Here is a 14,525-nt window from a genome sequence, read left to right on the forward strand (position 1 = left end):
TGCCAGCACCACGCCTCAGGCCTACAGTGCGCCTCGCCTCTCCAGCGCTGTCGGAGCCTTTCTCCTCTCCTGCGCTACCGGAGTCTCCTGTCTGTTCAGCGCTTCCAGAGCCTTCCTCCTCTACAGCGCTGTCGGAGTCTCCCGCCTGTTCAGCGCAGCCAGAGCCTTTCTCCTCTCCTGCGCTGCTGGAGTCTCCCGCCTGTTTAGCGCAGCCAGAGCCTTTCTCCTCTCCTGCGCTGCTGGAGTCTCCCACCTGTTTAGCGCAGCCAGAGCCTTTCTCCTCTCCTGCGCTGCTGGAGTCTCCCACCTGTTTAGCGCTTTCGGAGTCTCCCGCCTGTTCAGCGCAGCCAGCGTTTTCCTCCTCTCCTGCGCTGTCGGAGTCTCCCGCCTGTTCAGCGCTTCCAGAGCCTTCCTCCTCTACAGCACTGCCGGAGCCTCCTGCCTGCATGAAGCAGCCTGAGCTGCCAGTCTGCAGGGAGCTGTCAGTATGCATGAAGCAGCCAGAGCTGTCAGTCTGCAAGGAGCTGTCAGTCTGCAAAGAGCTGTCAGTCTGCAAAGAGCTGCCAGTCTGCAAGGAGCTGTCAGTCTGCAAGGAGCTGTCAGCCTGCATGGAGCAGTCAGAGCTGTCAGTCTGCATAGAGCAGCTAGATCCGCCAGTCAGCCATGATCTTCTAGATCTGCCAGTCAACCAGATTCTTCCAGATCAGCCTGTCAACCAGAATCTTCCAGATCGGCTAGTCAACCAGAATCTTCCAGATCTGCTAGTCAACCAGAATCTTCCAGATCTGCTAGTCAACCTGAATCTTCCAGATCCGCCAGCCAGCGGATCTACCGGAGCCTACTACCTACCTGAGCTTCATCTCAGTACTGGGCTTCCTCTCAGTTCCGGGCTGCCCCTCAGTCCCGGGCTGCCCCTCAGTCCCGAGCTGCCCCTCAGTCCCGAGCTGCCCCTCAGTCCCGAGCTGCCCCTCAGTCCCGAGCTTCCCCTCAGTCCCGAGCTTCCCCTCAGTCCCGAGCTTCCCCTCAGTCCCGAGCTGCCCCTCAGTCCCGAGCTGCCCCTCAGTCCCGAGCTGCCCCTCAGTCCCGAGCTGCCCCTCAGTCCCGAGCTGCCCCTCAGTCACGAGCTGCTCCTCAGTTCTGTGGGGTTCTGGGTGAGGACTATTAGGCCATGGTCCGCGGAGAGGGTGGATTATCCCAGGACACGAAGGGGAGGAACTATGACATTAATGGAGTGGGGTCCACGTCCCGAGCCGGAGCCGCCACCATGGACAGACGCCCACCCGGACCCTCCCTATGGTTTTGAGGTGCGTCCGAGAGTCCGCACCTTGGGGGGGGGGGGGGGGGGGGGGGTTCTGTCACGCCTTGGTCATAGTATTTTGTGTTTTCGTTATATATTTGGTCAGGCCAGGGTGTGACATGGGTTTATTTTGTTGTGTTTCGTATTGGGGTTTTGTAGGCATTGGGATTGTGGTTGATTAGGGGTGTGTCTAGTGTAGGCTTGGCTGCCTGAGGCGGTTCTCGATCAGAGTCAGGTGATTCTCGTTGTCTCGGATTGGGAACCGTATTTAGGTAGCCTGAGTTTCACTTTGTATTTCGTGGGTGATTGTTCCTGTCTCTGTGTAGTTTCACCAGATAGGCTGTAATAGGTTTTCGCGTTCCGTTTGTTGTTTTTTGTATTTATCAGTTATTTCATGTATCGTTCCGTTTTTCTTCATTAAAGATCATGATTAACCACCACGCTGCATTTCGGTCCGACTCTCCTTCAACAAACGAAGAACGCCGTTACACACATCGGTATTCTGCACAACACTGCCTTCCATCAGAACTCTGCACTCTGTAATGCTGCTGTCAGTAGTAGGCTTACTGGTATACACTAAAACCAAAGCTTTTTGGGGAAAAAATTAAATAAACAAATTGGGCATTCTCAGTAGATAGAAACTGGATGTACTACCCAAACTTATGTTTCAATTAGCTTTCTCCATTTTGTAGCCTACTGAACATAATGAACCAATTCTCAGGGAAGGTGATGACACTTCAACCAGCTAAACTTCCACCATACTAGGACATCGGTACAGGCTTTTGGCCCTTGATGCTGGTGTTTTGTCCCAATCTAGACATGTGCACATGATAGCTAAGCTAGCTTCAACTATATAGTTAATGCTACAACATTGATATGGCTTTTGGCCTGGATGCTGTTTGGTCCAGGCCCAGCCTATGCGCAAGCTAGCTTAACTAGCTAGCCACCACTATGCTAAGCTAATACGTTGGTACAGACTTTAGACCCCAGCTGATGGTATTTTGTCCAGGGCCAGGCTTGTGTACGTTATTTTGTCCTTTGGTTCCACAATTCCAGTGACCTGCAGTCTCATCAAACGCTCACTAACATTGAGCTGTCATCTACCCCCCGGCTGTCTCTCTGTGTGACTAAGCAGCATGACACTGAGGAAAACGTTATTCCCCCCCACTGGGCTGGCCTTCATTCTGACTACAGATAAATCAGAGCCATGCATTCTCACACACATTCCCGTCTGTATTTATAGATGCACACAGCAGGATGTTTTTCCTTTTCCCCTGAAGGTGTGCATGCATGAACTAGGGCTGGGCGGTATACCGAATGTTATGATATACCGGTATTGATGCAGGGACCAGTTAAAAAAACAAAACGTTACCTTCTATACCGGTGTTTGGTTTGTTAAATGTGATACGCCATGTGTAATGTCAATATTTATAGTTTACTTCGCTACTTGAGTCCTCTCTCTCCGCTCTTTCCTCCGTGCCACTTTCCACACAGATCTAGCCACGCCCCCTGTCACTCAAGGAGCGCATTTGATGTTCCTCAACCACGAGCAGTGTTGCCAACTTAGCGACTTTGTCACTATATTTAGCGTGTATTCAGACCCCAACTTTTTCTGGTGTTATTGGAGACTTTTGGAGACTCTGGCGTGAAAGCACGTATCGTTCTTACTCTTCTCAACGCGTGGGCCCCACCCCAGTCCCAAAGCACTCACAGGCGGCCCTGTCCTCGGGCAGCAGTCCCTCCCAGCTGCAGTCAGAGCAGGAGATGTTCACCCCTCCACGTCCACACTGCAAATGAATCGCGCATGAGGGAAGCCGCCGCTGGCTGTTCCCGCCCTGGCTTACATAAAAAAACACAATTAACCTGAATTAGGGCCAGCCTAGTTACCATACATTTCTCACATTGCCATTGACAGTTTTTTTTCCTATTGTCTCTTTTGGTCCATTTAGATTGTTAATGTAGATTGTATGCAAAAAAAAAAAAAAAAAATGTTATGGTTAAAAATGTTCATGTTTTACTGTTTTACTTGTTGTAGGCTCCTAAGTGGACCATAAGGTTAAAACCAAACCAAATTAAGAAAACTAAACAAAATAAATAAATAAAAAACAAAGTAACTCTTTTGTCTCTTTTGGGTCACTTTTGCTGGTCCCAAGCCCGGATAAAGGAGGATGGTTGGAATTGTGACATTTAAAAAAAACAAGAATCGACAGAAGAAAGTTCATTTGTAGTTCTAAACATATTTAGGGTGTGTTTTACTCACTGTTTGTCTCTCCCACGACGTTATTCCTCTCTCCTACAGCGTCCATCACAATTACATGCACATGGCCAATTATGCAAATCATGTGATGTCATTTAGCAACTTTTAGGACAGCCAATAGCTACTTTCCTTACTGAGGAGTTGGCAACACTGACCACGAGACGCATTCAGTCTGCCAGGTCAATGCAGCACAGGCAACAATGTTGTTGACAACAATGCTGTTTTCACTTTGCTTCTTAATATAAATCCACTAGCGTTCTATAATGACACTATTAGTTTGTGTTTCTTACATCAGCAAACTGCTAGCTTCTTTTCTTAGCAAGTTGGCCTAAATCTTGTGAGTCGCTAATTGTTATCCGCTAATACAAATAGCTAGCTAGCTAATGTATTTAGTAAGAGCAAATGCAGTTGGCTAATACAGCCTGATAATAACAGTGATGGTGTAGACCTAAATCAGCATGTTGTTTGTGCAACAGTATCTTCTAAATCAAAGAGGAATATGCAAGCAAGAATATGTTAGCTACATGAAGTAGCGCAGAGAAAGCATGCAATGTTGCCAAAGCTTATAGGAAACACTTAAACACACTTTTGTTCCTACCCTGTCACAATAACTCCTCTTTGGCATTTTAATTTGTTGTCATGTCAAACAACACTGTATTCAAAGTGCCCACTATTATATTATAATTATAGAAATAAAATGGTCATTCTATTTCCATGATTCCAACAGTTTTGCTCAAAATCGCAAGTAAAATCGCAATTGCAACATTTGGCTAAAAATAAGTCCTAGATTATTTGCCCATATCGTGCAGCCCTACCTGGCAGTGTAGAAATTATCTAAATTGAGCAGTGGTGTAAAGTACTTTTAAGAGAACATGTTTTTGGGGGTATCTGTACTTTACTTTACTATTTATTTTTTTTGACAACTTTTACTTCAAGTCCAATTCATGCACTTGTCAAGAGAACATCCCTGGTCATCTACTGCCTCTGATCTGGAGGACTCACTAAACACAAATGCTTTGTTTGTAAATGATGAGTGTTGGAGTGTGCCCCTGGCTATCCGTAAATGTAAAAAATTAAATGGTGCCATCTGGTTTGCTTAATATAAGAAATTTGAAATTATTTACTTTTACTTTTGATACTTAAGTACATTTTATCATTTACATTGTCTTTTGATAAGTATAAGTATATTTAAATCCAAATACTTTTAGACTATTACTCAAGTAGTATTTTACTGGGTGGCTTTTTCCTTTTTCCACCACTGCAAATCAAAAACTTTTTTATTTTAAAATACCGTGATATAATATTTTGGCCATATCGCCCAGCCCTAGCATGAATGCACACACACAGCATGTTCCTTACCTTTTCATCTGAGTACACACACACACAACTATGTCTTAAAAACCCCAAAACAGAGAAGAAATCTCCACACCTGCACTCGAATGTGACTAAAAATCCATTCACACTCATGGACAAATGCAGCAACACAGACACAACCACAACCTCTGATGCTGCAGCAGCACCCCCCCCCCCCATTCCTTTTTTTAGCTCTTCCCAGTTAATCTGCTCCTCCCCCACCCTCTGTTAGTAACACTCAACCCTGTCTGTGTTCACACGGCCGTAACACATCTCGACAAGAGGAACACATATGTGTAAATGCTGTTCATTGACTACAGTTCAGCATTCAACACTATTGTTCCCTTCAAGTTCAGAGCCCTGGGTCTGGACACCACCCTCTGCAAAATAACCCTGGACTTCCTGACGGGCAGACCACATGCTGTAAGGATTGGCAACAGCACCTCTTAACACTGGGGTGCCCCAGGGGTGTCCTCAGTCCTCTGCTGTTCGCCCACGACTGTGTGGCTTTGCACGTCACCAACTCCATCATAAAGTTTGCTGACGACACCACGGTTGTAGGCCTGATAACCAACAGCGCCGAGTCAGCCTTTAGGGAGGAGGTAAGTAAAAATGGTGTTGCGGTGTCATGACGAAAACATGAGCAAAACAAAGGAGTGGATTGTTGACTTCAGATATCAGATGAGGGATAATGTCCCAATCTACATCAATGGGACTGTAGTAGAGAGAGTCACAAGTTTTAAATTCCTTGGAGTCCACATCACCAAGGACTTACTTGTCCTGGACCAACAACACCATCACTCTTGTCAAGAGGGCGCAACAGCATCTCTACTTCCTAAGACGGCTGAATAAATTCTGCATGCTGCCCTGGGTTCTCTCCAAATAATACCACAGCACTATCGAGAGCGTACTAACTAGTTGCACCATGGCCTGGTAAGGACATTTCTCTGTCCACAACCGCCAGGCCCTCCAGTGGGTGGTGAAGACGGCCCAGTACATCACTGGGACCGTGCTTCCATCCATCCAGGACATCTACTCGAAACGAAGGCTGAGGAAGGCACGCAGCATTATTAAGGATCCCACATACCCCAGCCACAAGCTGTTCTCTCCCTTACCGCCGGGCAGACTGTATCGGAGAATGAGACTGCTGAACAAGCCATCAGACTGCTGAACACTTGAACTGGACTGGCCAGCTGCTCTGATTCTCCCAACCTTTACACAACTGACTGCTACCAGACTCTTATTATACTGCTCAATTTATACACTTGCCCCCCATCCCCCTTTCCCCAATACACAAGTAAATATTGTACTATAAATTGCCTTCCTGAATTTTACTTACGCTAAAATGTTTATTCTACTCAACTGCCATTTGCTTTGTTCATATTCTTGTTTTTGACTATTTCTTATTGCTGTTGCATTTTCGAGAAGGAACCTGTAGGTAAGCATTTCATTGGACGATGCATACCATGCATATCCCGTACGACAAATGAAGATTGAAACTTGTCTGTACACACACACAGTCAGTGAGTGTGTTGGAAACTGGATTTGAGAGACGTGTGTGTGTGTGTGTGTGTCAGAGCTTCTGTTCTCAGGGACAGTTCATAACAGCTGCTCACACACACTAACTGTCAGGAACTGAGAGGCCTGCTGCTCACAACGGAACAAGCTGTGTGCATGTGTATCATCTAGCCTGTAATAGGCTTCCTCACTGTGACTCATTCTGTTGTGCAGAGAGGAGAATTGAACTGGTGTTTGTGTCCATGTTTGTAACTGAGAGTACGTAAGAACAGGATTCAACTTGAAATGCAGCGGTTTTTAACTAACACTAGAAGTACAGATGATGACGACAAGCGTTGTTGCCAACTTCGACCAAGTCCGATATTTCCGTTCATCGCAATTATACACTGTCTTATTGTGTAAATCTGTATTTATTTATGGTTGGTGTTCACCAGGTTGGTTTTCATTATTTTAAAATGTTTTGCAATAGAAAACAAAATAAGTGTGCCGTGTTGGACAAGTCCAGGTAGTCCCCTCCTTGTTTCAGCCTGTTTTATTTTGTTTGGGTCCTAATGAACCCCACCCTGCTGAATGATTATACCGTTGCACGGAAAGGGGTTAGTTAGAACCAATCAGGAAGAGTGGTGTCTCTCCATCCAATCATGAGTTCTGGCTTGAGGGAATTGAATTCAGTGTATAGAATTGAATTGAGAGATTGCATTGAATCAAACCGGTCTAATCTGCATTGAGAAAGAATGAAATGGATCAACTTGAGATTTGAATCATTGTTTCTTTTACTCAGGCCTGCTGATGGGAGTCGGCAAGAGCAAGCCTAAGGAGCCGGGTCAGCGCTCACTGAGTCTGGATGGAACCATTGGAACAGGCTTGGACAGCATGCACCACCACCTCAGCCCAGCCCAGCAGACTCAGACCCCCAACAGAAGTCCCGCCGTAGGGGGCACGAGGCGCGCCCACCACCCCGGGCATGCCCCCACCAACACCCCTGAGCTGGCACTGTTCGGCGGGGTGGACCACACGGGCAGCATCATCTCTCCTCACAGAGGACTACTGGCAGGTAAGTGGAGCAGGTGGAATGATTTCAGATCTTACAATGACAGCCTTGTCAGGTCATATTCATTAGGCACCAAATGAAAGAAAACAAACTAAAACAGTGAGGCACTGCCTGTCCCATAAGAAACACACATTTTAGTTTTTCTGTTGAAAAAGGGTTAAAAAAAAGTTTTCTGTTGCTTGCTCTAATAAACAACCCTGATTCTAGCCCTTCTAGTGTTGATTGGCTCTGATAGTTGAGGCTTTTTTATTTAATGTAAAAGTTTATGACCTTTCCAAAGCATCATCTCTCCTCACAGAGGACCACTGGCAGGTAGGTGGAGCAGGACGTTCCAATGCTGCATGAAGCAGGGAAAAACATTATGGAACATTCAAATGGAAATATCTTACATGTCCCTTTGGAATGTAAATGTCACCCATTTATTTTAAATAATTATTTCTCAATAATAATTTTGGGTACAGATTAAGTGTAAAGCAAACATCCTTCCCCCGAAGGATCTTTCTATGGATTTTGTTTGAGGAAGATCCAAAATGTCATCATTCACACGAATGCCCCTTTTTTATCAACTAGACTAAACTGGATTTGATGTCCTTAGGCCCTAAAGCGTAGTTCAGAGTTTGGGCACCGTCGCTCTAAAGCAGCGCTTAGAAAAACACCCTGTTTCACAATGAAGGTAAAGGAACACTTTGCTTATTTTTTACCTCATGTTCATGATATCCAGCACCTACCAGTGTCTTATCTTTTTGATTACAAAACATAGAAACACACCATTTTCACATATATGGGAAGTAAAACATATTTGAAGTGTTCTCTTAAGGCTGCAACTGCTTAGAGTGCAAAACCATCTTCAGTTTGACTTTGAAGACTCACAGACCAGACAACGTTATAATATCCAAGTTCAGCGCCAGGCATCTAACTATGTGTCTAGACAGGTCAGTAATTATTTTGCGTTTCCTGTAAAGAGATTGGTTGCCCTCTCATATTGGGAATTTTCTGCAGGCTCGGGTTATCCCCCCCGGCAACTAATTAACCAATCAATGTAGGCCCGAGATTCCACGTTCTAAATCAGGTGGTTGTTGTAAGCTATATACAGTGGGGCAAAAAAGTATTTAGTCAGCCACCAATTGTGCAAGTTCTCCCACTTAAAACGATGAGAGAGGCCTGTAATTTTCATCATAGGTACACTTCAACTATGACAGACAAAATGAGACAAAAATCACATTGTAGGATTTTTAATGAATTTATTTGCAAATTATGGTGGAAAATAAGTATTTGGTCACCTACAAACAAGCATGATTTCTGGCTTTCACAGACCTGTAACAGTTTCTTTAAGAGGCTCCTCTGTCCTCCACTCATTACCTGTATTAATGGCACTGTTTGAACTTGTTATCAGTATAAAAGACACCTGTCCACAACCTCAAACAGTCACACTCCAAACTCCACTATGGCCAAGACCAAAGAGCTGTCAAAGGACACCAGAAACAAAATTGTAGACCTGCACCAGGCTGGGAAGACTGAATCTGCAATAGGTAAGCAGCTTGGTTTGAAGAAATCAACTGTGGGAGCAATTATTAGGAAATGGAAGACATACAAGACCACTGACAATCTCCCTCAATCTGGGGCTCCACGCAAGATCTCACCCCAAAATCACAACTCAAAATGATCACAAGAACGGTGAGCAAAAATCCCAGAACCACACGGGGGGACCTAGTGAATGACCTGCAGAGAGCTGGGACCAAAGTAACAAAGCCTACCATCAGTAACACACTACGCCGCCAGGGACTCAAATCCTGCAGTGCCAGACGTGTCCCCCTGCTTAAGCCAGTACATGTCCAGGCCCGTCTGAAGTTTGCTAGAGAGCATTTGGATGATCCAGAAGAAGATTGAGAGAATGTCATATGGTCAGATGAAACCAAAATAGAACTTTTTGGTAAGAACTCAACTCGTTGTGTTTGGAGGACAAAGAATGCTGAGTTGCATCCAAAGAACACCATACCTACTGTGAAGCATGGGGGTGGAAACATCATGCTTTGGGGCTGTTTTTCTGCAAAGGGACCAGGACGACTGATCCGTGTAAAGGAAAGAATGAATGGGGCTATGTATCGTGAGATTTTGAGTGAAAACCTCTTTCCATCAGCAAGGGCATTGAAGATGAAACGTGGCTGGGTCTTTCAGCATGACAATGATCCCAAACACACTGGCCGGGCGATGAAGGAGTGGCTTCGTAAGAAGCATTTCAAGGTCCTGGAGTGGCTTAGCCAGTCTCCAGATCTCAACCCCATAGAAAATCTTTGGAGGGAGTTGAAAGTCTGTGTTGCCCAGCAACAGCCCCAAAACATCACTGCTCTAGAGGATATCTGCATGGAGGAATGGGACAAAATACCAGCAACAGTGTGTGAAAACCTTGTGAAGACTTACAGAAAACATTTGACCTCTGTCATTGCCAACAAAGGGTATATAACAAAGTATTGAGATAAACTTTTGTTATTGACCAAATACTTATTTTCCACCATAATTTGCAAATAAATTCATAAAAAATCCTACAATGTGATTTTCTGGATTGTTTTTCTCATTTTGTCTGTCATAGTTGAAGTGTACCTATGATGAAAATTACAGGCTTCTCTCATCTTTTTAAGTGGGAGAACTTGCACAATTGGTGGCTGACTAAATACTTTTTTGCCCCACTGTATGTTGTTACCTTCAAGGACTATTGGGCAGCCCTAATGTAAATGCCCGATATCTCTTTTCGGGAGATGCTAAATTGTAATATACAGCTCAGTGTTTCCTCTTTTTTTTCCTGATGGTGAAGTGCAAAGACCTCCAGTGTAATGTTTTAAGATGCGAATGCCAAAATATTAAATTGAGACAACATATGTAAGCGGGGGGCAACGGAGCTAGTAATCCTCCTGCCTGAGTAATGGTTACGGAAAATATAATACCCAGTTCTATGAATCTATGTTAATATTCAGGTTTATATCAATATGAGCTGTATATTGCAGGAAGAGGATACTGTACTTTTTGCCTTTTGCTGTTAATCAGATGTGTGTTAGCCCAAATCTCCCATGTCTAAAATACAGTGTTCGTGTGTGTGTGTGTCTGTCCCACAGGAGGTGTCACTACATTTGTGGCGCTCTACGACTATGAGTCACGGACTGCCTCGGACCTGACGTTCAAGAAAGGCGAGCGGCTGCAGATCGTCAACAACACGTGAGGAGATGCCCACGCCATTATCTTCCTGTTTAGATCCAACTTATCCATGCTGTACTTCCACCTAGACACACACACTCATCCAGACATAGACAAACTCAAACACACACGTTGTTCTGTAAACACAGACAGTTGCATGCAAGCACTCTGTATAAACACACACCCATGAGCTCGCTCGCTCACTCACTCGTGTGTGTGTGTGTGCGCGCACACACACACACAGTCACAGAGTGCCCACTTATTCATAATTCCTCGTTAGCCAGACAACGTCTGTCCCCTTTCTCTCGACCCCATCACCTCGGTACAACTCGACTACTAATGCTTTCAGATCTTACATTGACAGCCTTGTCAGGTCATGTTCATTAGGCGCCAAATGAAAGAAAACAAACTAACAGCACTGCCTGTTTTATAAAAATCACACATTTTCATTTTTCTGTTGAAAACCGTAACAGAACGTTTTATGTTGTGTGCTCTAATAAACACAACCCAGATTGTAGCCCTTCTAGTGTTGATTGGGTCTAATTGTTAAAAATGATTTTTTTATTTTTTATTTTTTCCAAGTCTATGACCTTTCCAAAGCATCTCTTTAAAGGACGCAAGCCAGTTTGTTTCCATTGTTCCTTCACTGGGTATTTTGGTTGCAGCAGGAAAAAATACTAAATACACAAGTACAACAGAGCTGCGTTAAAGACATAACTCATAAGACACTATAGGAAGACATTTAAAATGCATGGTTCAAATACAACCACTTCAGGTCAAGCCATTTTGGAGTTAGGTGCAGATTGTATTTTTTTTCTTCAGTTTTCCTGTTATTGTTCAATGGTCTGAAATGCTTGAAGTCTTGTCTTGTCCTGTGTGCTGTGCAGTGCTGTTTGCTGCATTTCTCTCCATGTTTTTGATGTTCTTTGCTGTTTCTGTTATTTCCTTCTCTCACGCTTCATGGTTTCTCTTAGGAGAAAGTACAGCTTCAGGTCAGTGAACTAGTCCTTTCTGAGCCCCCCTGTCTTAACTTATCTCGCCACCGTTCCTCTTTCCATTGAACCTGTTTTTCCTCAAAATGTGCACTGAGGTAATATTTGTTAACCCAAGCTACAGCATGTGGAGTAACCAGTCTTATTTTATTGTTGAGAGAATTACTGGTCACTACAAGCAAACCAAACAATTGTGCTTATGAAGGCAAAGGTGAAAAAGCACAGAATATGGTATCATCAGTCATATTGTGTTCACTTGGTATCCCTGTTTTATTATTCTTATTTAGTCAAGATAGTTAATTTTATTATCCTGTGAGTTTCATGATATGAGCACAGAAATCAGTGTACTACACTTGTTTACTCACGGTGGTGTTTCTAGGCTTCAACCACTGTCAAATAGTCTGTATCTGATGTGAATAACCAGTTAGTACCCTGAATGAACCCAGGGAAGGGTTCTGATTGTCCCAGTCAATAACCCTGTCGTCTCCTCCTCTCCTCTGTCGTGCTGCAGGGAAGGGGACTGGTGGCTCGCTCGGTCTCTGACCACCGGAGAAAGCGGTTATATCCCCAGCAACTACGTGGCCCCCTCTGACTCCATCCAGGCAGAAGAGTACCTCAACTTTTATTTCTTCCTGTTTTCTCGCAGATTGCCCTTTATTGTCATGAATCTTGTCCTGGAGGCAGAACTGAGTGATTTCCAATAGATGGGCCAGCTGTATTCAAAATTGGCTAAACTGTAAAAATGTGTGATTTTTTTGTTGTTGCTTTTTGTTCTTAATGTAAGGTTAGGCATTAGGTGTAGCAGTGTGGTTAACGTTAGGTTTAAAATCAGATTTTATGACTTTAAGCTAGTGGTTTGCAAAATTCTCCAAATGGGCAAAAGTAGTGCTTCATAGGGACATTAAAGGGACATTTACCCTTCAAAATCAAAGTTTGTCAGGTGTATTCAGAGCTGAAAAGTGGTTTTCTGTTGAGAGTAATCCACGTCCGAGACCATCTATTTTGTAGATCCAGCTATATGTCACAATCCAAAATGAATGAAAAAGCACCATATTTAAGAACCATATAACATCTTGTTTTTTCTGTGCTTATTATTATTATTATTATTATTTCCATTTATTTGGTTGAGGCATGTAACTGGATCTACACAATCAATAGCACGAAATGGAAACTCTTCTTAACATTACGCTGTTTTTGATGTCTGAAAACATGAGCACAACTATGACGACGTTCCTTTATAGCTGCTTAGTGGCAGGTTCTCACTGTTCGTTCTCACTCACTCTGGCCCACATTCGCAGGTGGTATTTTGGGAAGATAACTCGGCGCAACTCGGAGAGGCTCCTTCTGAGTTTACAGAACCGACGAGGAACCTTCCTGGTCCGAGAGAGCGAAACCACTAAAGGTGAGAAGAACCTCTGAGAGAGCGACAGCCATTTTAGACATGGATTAGAAGCACTTTGATTATTGTCAAATTCCTTGTTGACGTTCTCCTTTCTTTTGTGAAGTAGTCCTCTCTAACACAGAATGTACTGACCAAATGCGTGAATATATACTTTTTGGGTCTTTTTGTCCCGGGGGCCTCTAGCTGTGGATCGGTGGCGTAGGGAGGGGGTTATTTTGGAGGAATTGGGGGAGTGGAGCCCCTGTGAATGGACGGGGGGTGGGGGGGGGGGTGAATGAATCACACAAGCAGAGCTAAGTCACCGTGCGAGGGTGCTGGATTTCCTCTGGCTATAAAATCTCTGCGTGCACACACGCACACACACACAGTCACACACACACTGTCTCTCGCATACACACACACAAACACACACAGGGGGAGGGTCTAGGGAAAGGATTTACAGCGTAGGGTGCTTTAGATTCCATTCTGCAGGGCATAGAGCTCATGTTCTAGGGTATAGAGTTCATATGGTGTAGCGTGTAGTTTGGTCTGTAGGCATGGTGTATGCTGATGTGTGTGTGTGTGTAGTGTGCATAGTAGTGTGTAGGGCTTGTGTTATAGTGGGGATGATCTATGCCATTAGTGTTGAGGGTGCAAGTATACTAATGTGCACTAATATTTTAGAGAGAAAGGCTTGTTTTGTAGTATTTATGCCATTGGGTGTATGGTGCATGCAGAAGTGTGCAGGGTTCATGCTTTTAGAGCACTTGTTAAACTCCAGTCCTCGAAGGCCGATTGTCTGCAGGTTTTCACTCCTTCATTGTACTTGCTTTTAATAATTACAGTCATTGATTAGTGACCTCGCCTCATCTGGTTGTCTAGGTCTTAATTGGAAACAAATTGCAGACCGGATTGGAATTCAGTTTGACTCCCCTGCTTTAGAGGGTAGAGTAGGGTTGCATGCTCTAAGTAGTGTGCTTCATTCCTTCAACCCTGGCTCAGGGGGTACTGTTAGAGCATGGCGCTGGCAACATTAGTCTTGCCGCCGGTTTGATCTGAAGTCCGGAGAGCATGATCATACGTAATTTCATTACTGGTTTGATTCCCACATGGGCCACATACACGGAGTGCACAAAACAGTAGGAATACCTGCTCTTTCCACCACATAGACTGACCAGTTGAAAGCTATGATCCTTTTTGATGTCACCTGTTAAATACTCTGGAGCTAGTTATGTTGACTATGACATTAATATGGTGACTACGATGTAGAGCCAGCTATATGTCACAATCCAAAATGATATGAAGGTTTGGCTTGGAAAGTTTTTTTCCTCCTGGTCACAGAAAGCTGATGTGTTGTGCACTGAAGTCTATAAGCGATGGGAATGGTGAGAAGAGGAGAGCACGTAGATGCGAGAAGGAATTATACAACGATCAAAGGGATCATGCTGTTTGTATGTGGCTGCAAACAGAACAATATAGGGTGAAAAACA

The 14,525-nt window shown here is 44.3% G+C and overlaps 1 protein-coding gene across 3 annotated transcripts in view; it reads left to right on the plus strand.

Annotated features, from left to right (window-relative positions):
- Window positions 1–14,525, plus strand: part of LOC109891185 (proto-oncogene tyrosine-protein kinase Src) — a 48,118-nt gene that overhangs the window by 6,909 nt on the left and 26,684 nt on the right. Inside the window, exons 1-6 of one of the 3 annotated variants that reach the window (XM_020483552.2) lie at window positions 5,159–5,509; window positions 7,207–7,479; window positions 10,584–10,683; window positions 11,637–11,654; window positions 12,166–12,264; window positions 12,953–13,056. In XM_020483552.2, coding sequence (XP_020339141.1) covers window positions 7,215–7,479; window positions 10,584–10,683; window positions 11,637–11,654; window positions 12,166–12,264; window positions 12,953–13,056 — 586 coding nt within the window. In that variant the 5' untranslated portion in view covers window positions 5,159–5,509; window positions 7,207–7,214. Of the gene's footprint in view, window positions 1–5,158; window positions 5,510–7,206; window positions 7,480–10,583; window positions 10,684–11,636; window positions 11,655–12,165; window positions 12,265–12,952; window positions 13,057–14,525 lie in introns of those variants that run through there. The other 2 variants (XM_020483544.2, XM_031827189.1) reach the window with 2 other exon arrangements.

Source organism: Oncorhynchus kisutch, linkage group LG1, assembly GCF_002021735.2.
Source record: "Oncorhynchus kisutch isolate 150728-3 linkage group LG1, Okis_V2, whole genome shotgun sequence".
Classification (NCBI taxonomy): domain Eukaryota; kingdom Metazoa; phylum Chordata; class Actinopteri; order Salmoniformes; family Salmonidae; genus Oncorhynchus; species Oncorhynchus kisutch.